Genomic DNA, 9,129 nt, shown 5'->3' with positions numbered 1-9,129 from the left:
GCACGATAATATTAATATTTCTGAAAATTTTTGCACTTGCGGCACAAAGGCTCCCATGGACAACGTCCATGTAGTTTACGCACGCCACAAGCAATCTGAAGTTCGAAAGCAAGATTCGAACTTCAGATTAGAATAAATTAACAATAAGAGAGAGATTATGCAACGAACTGTCAGAAAGACACATCAAGCCAAATGTACTTTAATTTAACAAACAAACAAATGCGTTCTTTTAACACATGGTAATATAAAATGCCAATTTATAGTGTGTTAAAAGTAAACACATGCTTTAATATATCGTAAATATGAATGGCCAAAAGCTGCAGATTCTGTTCGGTTTCTGCTGTCAATCTGCCGTCAAATGTTAACAGATCCTGCTCGGTTTCTGTCGCCAATCTGCTGTCAGAGTCTGTTAGCAGGCTCTGCTGGCAGATCACTATCCTAATGCGGACATAACGGATGCCAATTTGCTATCAACTTCTGCAGTAATCTGTGCCAATCTGCTGGCAGATTGCACACATTTTGTTTACTGGGTAGGTGCAGTATTGGTTCGGGCTGCACGTTGATAAGTCAGTGAGTGAGTAAGTGAGTGGTATTTGGCTTATATACAGGGTGTCTCAGAAAGAATGGGACAATGCTCGTGTGCAGATAGAGCGGACTGAACTGAGTCGAAAAGTCTTGTACCATTTTACAATTTTCGCAATAGTTAACGAGTTATTGATTATTAAAAATCGCTGTATTAGTCCGGCCTACCGCCAAATGCAAGCGCGCGGCGAGATGCGACCGCCTAGCGATCGAGTGCCTAGCGATCGCAGTGGCAATGGCTAGGCAGGCCACTTGTAATAAACAACACCTCGCGCGCCTAGCAACCTCGATCGCTAGGCGGTCGCATCTCGCCGCGCGCTTGCATTCGGCGGTAAGCCGGAATAATACAGTAATTTTTAATAATTAATAACTCGTTAACTATTGCGAAAATTGTAAAATGGTACAAGACTTTTCGACTCAGTTCAGTCCGCTCTATCTGCACACGAGCATTGTCCCATTCTTTCTGAGACACCCTGTATATACATATAGATTTTAGAAATTTAATTTAAAATATGCTACATATATTTTCCAACAAATGCAAATAACACGGTAACAAATTATACTTTATAAAATATATGCCCTCTTATAAAAAAAACTCTTATAACAACTCTTATAAAAAACAAAATCAAATATAAAATCGAATACAATTGTACTTTACTTAAGTAACATAAAGGAACGAACAGATTATAATTCTCAAAACATATGTAACTCTTATTTTGTACGGATATGCATTGCCATCGTCTTACTAGAATAATTATTATTAATATTAACTGTCAAAATAATATAAAATACCATTTCATAAAAGTTATGTTTACTTTTACAGTTAACCTTTTATTTGTTTGTCTTTTAGTAAACAATTTTCTAATATTTCATTAATATTAAATAGATTGAACCGAATATTTACCTGTCAAATAGCATAGAGAACCATTGCGCATATATAAATGTATATCTATATATATGAAAATAGCGGAAGTGTTCTCAATATGGCGGAGCCAATCAGCGATGAGTCCCTACATCGGTCACACTCTCCCTTGACCCTCTCTATTGAATTCTATTCGGATACGAAGGGAACCGCGAAGCTATTTAAAAACGTAGCATACGCATTTTCACAGTTTTCGTGAAAATACTGGAAAATACGTAAGAAAGTACGAAAACTAGGACAAAACGCACAAGCGCAAAACGAAAAAAGCACGAGAGTGAATGAGGTTAGTATAACGCGCGTTCTTCGTTTCTATAAGTGGTCTCGGTTATTGAAACAAGAAAAGGTACTCGTGGGAAAAGTTTGGGTGCTGAGAGTGATTAGACATGTACGAAATCGCGTACGATACTTTCCCCAAGGTTTTATTCAGCTTTATTTATACAATATAGAAATTTAATGACGGGAGATCTTCATTGCAATTACACAGACTTGCAGCTCGCGCAAGTCCGAATTGTACAGTAGACGAACAGAGTTCGATTATAAATTAGTCTTTTACGAAGGTTCTGCCAATAAGTGTGAGATCTCCGCTCGCTAAGTACAATACATAAAAGGCATCCTACACCCAATAGTATGAATACAATTGCATATGTAAATGTTAATTAGGAGCTGATTATTAATAATTGTCGACATAAACTGTTCTCATCCATTTCTTTTTTTTTTAACATTATAACATATATTTTATTATTACTCTTTGTGTATATGTATTTATATATACAGGTACATATACATAAATACATATGTTTATCCATCCATATATATATGTATTTATATATATAATATTTATAGAAAATTATACTAGCTAGATTAATATATACATAAAAAGGCAAATGTGAAATACCTGAACATTTCTCATCTCTTTATCTTATAAAAATATGTGTTTTCATTATGTTTGTTCGTAATTCAATGAATGCTATTCTTAGTACTGTAGCACTACAGCGCGTCGCAGTAGTGGTTGTTTGTATTCATACATACTTGCATTTATCCGCTAAGATATTTTCAATGTACATTGCAACGTGTGTAAGTCGCTCGTAAGTTTTTTTTTCACTTGAATCCGTAGTGAAATGTAAAGGGTATTTGTTCAAGCCGCTTCCTATGTGGAACACAAAATGGTTCGGAGAGTTTAGTTTACTGCAAGTAGTTTAGCTTCGCTGTATTCCAATGCGTGTGTGTGTGTATCGACCATTTGCCTTTTCTCATCTCGTCCTCGCTCCGTCCTCAATTAAATGCAGTTATAGCTTTTTGCATTATACACCCATGACGCTGTCGCACATGGAGCTGCAAGCGTATCAAACCGTAGTGTGTGTATCCTCTAAGTTCATAACACAACGAAGTTTAATAGTACATACGAGCGCGATTAACAACATTTCGCGTTTTATTCGCGTCGACGTGTGCGCACAATGTACTCGACGCTGCAGCGACGAGCTCCAGAGGCCCGGTCGGTCGCTGAAAGTTACGACAGCGTGTCACAATTTTGGCAAGTAAGTATGCTATCAACAATTAATCGCAATTAATCAATCGAAATCACTGGATGGGTACGTTTCAACGCAATCGTCGCACTCTTACATATCTATGAAAGCTATATATAATTCAATCCATGTATGTACGTGTACATATATATATATATATATATATCATATTCATAGATGAACGCAATATTACATCGAAACGCGATAAAATCCTTCTCATATTATGTTAAAACTGAGCCTTCGCCGTTCTCAGTATCGGCGTGTATCACTGCACATGTGTGTCGATTACACGTTTACGTATATGCACTTTGACAAGTTAACAAGCATATTTTACGCATAGTACGAAGCGGGAAGAATAGTAATTGGAGTATAAGAGATTAATTTAGAGTTGCTTCAATTATTCATGGTGACACGCAACAGTCCTCGTGTGTTGCTTCGGCGATGTAATAACCGTCTTATATTAATTTCTCTATGCGTATCAATCAATGTTGCAACCTTCTTTTTTTTAATACCACAGACATCGTGACTCGTCGTTCAGGCAATCTAAAGAAGCCCATATACTACAACCGATTTTATTATTCCTTTCGCGAGTTGTAACATGTGTTGCTATAAGGCCAGTGTGAACTCTGGAATTACGTTTTAAGTTTCTCTATCGATAACTCTTAGCTAACGTCATATGTAAATTATTACACGAAATTTCATCAAGTTTTCATCATTCATTTTATTTTATCAGTGATTACTTTTGCCGTGTTGATGATAGTCAAGAAGGTGAAGATATATTACAAAAAAAATACACCATACCCGATGCCGTCTTTGATTACGAAGATGAAAGGAAAATGATACTACGGATACGAAAATGTGTACTAGTACGGGTAGTCGAAAAACTGAAAAACTGTAGCATCACCCTTGAACACAAAAGTCACCACTAGAAGTAAATCTTATTTTTCCTTCTACTAAAAATCTCTAGATGTGTTAAAAAGTCAGTTGCGGGGAATCGCGCGATCGCGCGATTCCTAAGCCAGTATCTCCAACGAGTTTCGTTGTTCATTTGGACACAGTGCAAGGTATGTCAAGCGTAAGGGTGTGAGCTCTGCTCGACAAGAATTACGCGCAATAAGCCTAGCAACGTGTTGGCGGCCTGACGTCGTGTTCGCTTTTACTACACTTTGGACGCATGCGCCGTCCAAGGAAAACAGGACTCCTTCAATAACCGATCCCGTTGAATCCTTTAACAGTTTCATTCCTTGTGTTCAGGATCGGGCTTTGTCTTCGGTTCCATTGAAGACTGTCGGGATTGATGCGGATTTGTCTGATTTCTGGGAACCAACAGAACATTCCCATCTGCAGACTGCTGTAGACTGTACTCGTACGGATGGTACTGATTACCATCTGGATCCCGTAAGGACTGGAACATAATTATAACTTATTAGGCATTTTGTAGTTTCTCTTTTTCTTTCTCTTGTCGTCTTTAATGAAAAAAAACAAGGGACATTTTAGTCGGAAATGATGAATAGCAAAGATAAATTTTCTTGAATAAAAGAATTGAAAGACAGACGTTTTTCACGACAAAAAATGCGCTTACCGTTCTAATTTTATTTCAAAATATAATTATGCTTGGTACAAGAAGGCAAGATTGAAAAATACCAACCTGGAAAACGTGACGGTAAAGTTGACTGAACTTGTCTTTCACCCGCTGTCTCTCGATGAGCATGAAGTCGCGCTCGCGGATAAGCCTCATTTTACGATCTCGCATTTCCTTTACTTCGTCAGCTAGGCTTATGATTTGATCCAATTTGCGTTTGCGACAATTCTGCGCGGCAACCTTGTTTTTGCCCCGCCTTCTAATGTCGCGTATCAAAGACAGTTGGGCCTCGCTGAGATCATATTTGCTAAGACGTTCGTTAAACTCATCCATGGGAAGGTTGATGATGTCACTGACTGTAATGGGCACATTCAACGCTCTTGCTCGCTTCTCGTCCCTCGTTAGATGCTCTTCCCCTTCACTCTTGCGGACTAAAATTTAAGTAAGTTGTAAGAATTAACGTTTTCCTGACATCGACAAAAGTATTATCAGGAATTCCTGAAAAATCTCTGCCTCGTAATAAATTTCAAGAAATATCATAGGGGCAACCTTTACCTTTCTTATCGCGAGAAATAGGACGTTGAAGAGATCCTGAACTCTCGGCAGGCAAGTGATAGGTGTGATTGTGATGAACATGTTCTATTGCAGATCGCCCTGCAAAGTGGAAATCGATTTATACATTTATACGAAATCCATTCATGGACAAAATTCGTCTAACACAAATTTATACGTCAACTTCTCTTACCGGATTGATGACGGCTAAAATCCACGCTACAGCTGTACTTAACTTCTGGCTGTGGCCCAGCAGCACCCTCGATCGGTCCAGAATATGCGTTGCCCGGTGCGCCTGCTCCAATCGTGTGTGTGTCGTATTCATACTTCATCGGAGTAGTCGGATGTGTAGTGGCCCCTAAAGGTGAACCTAGAAAGTCGCCTTGCAATTAGGATTCCCCGTGCTACGTCATCCCGCGCATCGTGAAAACCGTAAGTTTTAAATATACTAACAAGTGCCTTGCTCCTGGAAATATCGCTTGGCGAACATCTGATGTTTCTTCTGTGCGACCGGCGGTACGGTCCGTTCGGTTTGACATCTTGGAGAGCCGGCGTTTCTCGCGGATACCGAATAGCTGCAATCGTACGGCATGCGATATTTGCTGCAACGTAATTAAAAAGTTAGTCATAAAAATCGTGAAGTACATACGCCGCATATTTAATTTTATCCGTTCGTAAACATCGATATTTTGTAAGCAAAGCAGTCAATAAATATTACACTGCAGGATAAGAGAATGAATTTTAATTGCTATTTGCTCTTCTCGTTATTGACTCCAATGATATTTCCCTAGATCCATTGTTTGTCACGTTTCATTTGAAAACGCTGTTACTCATGACTAGACGGAGAAGCAATCTTTTCTTCCTTTGTCTCTCTCGATCGCGTCTTTGTTCTTAGCACTTGGTGAAAATTAAGCGCGTTGCGTATTAATTTACCTCGCGTAATCCATGGTGTAATGAGAGTCGGCCTGAGTGTGACTGGAATTGGATCCAGTTTCCATCCATTCGCCATCCGAGAGAGATGGTACGCGTTCGCTGCCCATACTACTGACAGCGCTGTCGCTCGAGGCATCCATCCTTTCGTCGACTACGCCAGGTAGAGTCGTGACACCCGTAGTCGTCGAAGTCGTACCGGCAGCCGTTTGCACACCCGGTAGAGCCGTTGCACCGGCGGGTCCAGACGCATTGTTACTACCGTTGTCCAACATACGCATGGTATACATGCCTAGAACAACAGAAAAAAAGAGAATACAATAAATATTGATTTAATATATAATTTTACTGAAAATACCGAAATTTTATTTGCAGACTTTAATTTCCAGAACGTTTGGTACTGTTATTTTATTTACGCTATGGCTACGGTAACACGATGCCTCTCGTTGCGAATTTTTTAAATTCTTTTGATATAATCACACCAAGTGTGCCCCTTATCTCGTATGACTGCAGCTTTGTGTTCACAATCCTGCAAGCGTATTTGCAAAATACGCATACCGAAGTAGGCCGTCGCCTACATCTCGCATGAGAATTCTGCGAGGACGTAATATATTCTCGCAAACATTGTGTTTGCATCGAGAGTTTAACGCATAAAAAAAAGAACTTTTAACATAGAAAACGAACGCATTTCTGATACGCCTCGGTATTCGGACCTTTCGACGGCAAACACTTCTTCGCAAACATGACATTTGCTATAACCGGTTTTTGCACAGACAACTATTTACAACATGCGCAAGTTTCACGAGTAACGATACGTTATGACGCTCGCGTAATATTCCTCGTATAGCATCAAAATAAAAAGTCGTGGAAATTACTTTTTAATAAAACTATTTTAACACTTATTTAATGAGATCTAAAGAAAATATTTTTCCATATATAAAAAATTTTTACATTTCATGTAGAATTTTTTTACTGATCTTATATTAATTATGATATTATGATATAAAAATTGTTTATTGTTAGCACATTTGGAAAGAATGTACGTCTTAGGAAAACTTGATGATCTAAGATAATCGAAGCTATAGATATATCACTGATCAAACACGTCTATTAATATCAACCGGATTTAAAGTCCACCGATTGTGCAAGATAAGACTCACGTGAAGAAAACGCGCAAACACATAGGAAAAATACATTGGCACATAAATTCCGTTATCAGCAGATTATCATTGCGACAACTAATACTATATGACTAGTCACGAAAAATGAAATAATTGCGAGATCTTTTCACTGACCTATGGACTTCACAGTTATTTTGAACAAACAATCGATCTGCCTTGCACAAAATATGTAGATCAATGAAAAGTACCATTAATTTCGTTTATACAGCCGAATTTTCGACAGACGTAAAATCGATTAAACGTGCGAGCATCTTTTAATAGTTGAAAAAATACTTTTTATATCTCTTTATTTTCAGGAATTGGCATACCGATTATATAAATATAGTATCTTTTAAAATTTATTAAATATTATAAAAGTATTGTAAAAATGTATTACGTTTACATTTAGCTGTTTTTGTCTTCAGCGCGACTAAACGTTAAATTGATAATGATAAATAGCCACACGAACATTTATTTTATTTTCGTCGCTCGTGTATGCAAAATAAGCATCTTTTATAATTAAATGTTTATTGCTGCAAAACTCTTGTGAGCCATAATAATAAATGAACAAAATATTTCTATGATCACCAATTGATACTAGCGGTAAAGAATACGATATGGGAATAGATTTTTGCGTATTTTACAAAATTGGTGAAAGATTCAGAAAGATTGGAATTTATGCCATTTGTTTGTATTACGTGTATGATTCTTGTAGCGCGCAAGAAAAATAGAATTATCTGCGAAATTCTTATTTCCATCTGCATTAATATGTGCGCGTCTTTTTAATCGACACAGGATATGAGTCTAGGGTGTAACGATGCGCTGATACGACATTCTCAGAAGCAAACAGCGTGACCGAGTGCCTTCGAAACCGTACGTGACTGGGTTTAGGTTTTAACTGTTATTATCATTTAGTTCCGAAAGGAAAAATATACGTGTCACATTTCTTTAAACCCGATATTTTGCATTACATTATTGGTCGTCAACATTCCTATTCTTTACTGGACTCACGTCTATTTCCCCGTAGGTTTTATAAAGTTTTTTTTACTTATAAAGTTTTTACGGACTCGAGTAAAAAATTTGTCATTTCGCAATTCTTTGATATATAGCACTGTTTATCGAAGATATTGAGAAACTTCGTGACCCGTCGTCTTCTTGTTCGATCATTATATAAACATTTTTGTTTTAACCGAATGTGCAACATGGTTTTTTAGCATGCGTCACGAGATGCCCGTCTATTGTAAATTACCAAATTCTACGCATGATGAATCTGTCCTTATCGTGCTCTTAAGCGATAGATGCTGGCAAGAGATATTACTCTCATTTCCGTCTTTTGTAAATAAGACGATAAAGCGCTTCCTAGAACTATAATCACGCAACATTGTGCAGACTTATCTTAATTTTTTCAATTTTTTCTTTTTTTTCTTTCTGTATTCTTTTCCGATTTTGTGCGCCGTTACATTTTCATTCATCATAATCAACGCTTGTTTTCATTCACGAAAGTATCGTACTTTATTATAATATGCGTATTATTTATCTTTCTGATGCAGATAGCGTCTGTCTTGTGAATTATTATAAAATGATCTTGCGTAATAAACTGCATTTGTATTTAACAGTATTATCCAGCACGGGCACACGTGCACCAGATACCGAATTATCGTGACTCAGCATGATACAGAAGATACTGTTATCACGTTGTCGCACGTATTTCTCAAGGATCAACCGCGCGCTTAAATCGAGTTATTGACGTTTCGCGTTACGTAACGCGTATTTTTATTCAAGCGAATCATTAGACCGGCAATCTAATTTAATTACAGCCAAGATGATTTCATTAGCGGCGCGTACAATCCACAATGGTCCGATCGAGCTATCGTGTGG

General features: G+C 37.6%; 1 protein-coding gene across 5 annotated transcripts in view; it reads right to left on the bottom strand.

Moving 5' to 3' along the window:
• Window positions 1-2,453: 2,453 nt before the first annotated feature.
• The window catches only part of LOC105281720 (segmentation protein cap'n'collar), a 95,308-nt gene continuing 88,632 nt past the window's right edge, over window positions 2,454-9,129 (bottom strand). For 4 of the 5 annotated variants that reach the window (XM_011343152.3, XM_011343153.3, XM_011343154.2 and 1 more), the window contains 6 exons: window positions 6,095-6,383; window positions 5,615-5,763; window positions 5,355-5,531; window positions 5,165-5,263; window positions 4,676-5,040; window positions 4,265-4,432 (listed from right to left, as the gene is read on the bottom strand). In XM_011343152.3, the coding sequence (XP_011341454.1) occupies window positions 4,265-4,432; window positions 4,676-5,040; window positions 5,165-5,263; window positions 5,355-5,531; window positions 5,615-5,763; window positions 6,095-6,383 (1,247 nt within the window). Of the gene's footprint in view, window positions 4,433-4,675; window positions 5,041-5,164; window positions 5,264-5,354; window positions 5,532-5,614; window positions 5,764-6,094; window positions 6,384-9,129 lie in introns of all 5 variants that reach the window. The other variant, XM_011343151.3, reaches the window with a different exon arrangement.

The sequence above is a fragment of the Ooceraea biroi genome, chromosome 2 (genome assembly GCF_003672135.1).
Source record: "Ooceraea biroi isolate clonal line C1 chromosome 2, Obir_v5.4, whole genome shotgun sequence".
NCBI lineage: Eukaryota > Metazoa > Arthropoda > Insecta > Hymenoptera > Formicidae > Ooceraea > Ooceraea biroi.
The sequence above is the reverse complement of the archived record's forward strand: the minus strand, read 5'-3'. Positions and strand labels throughout refer to the sequence as shown.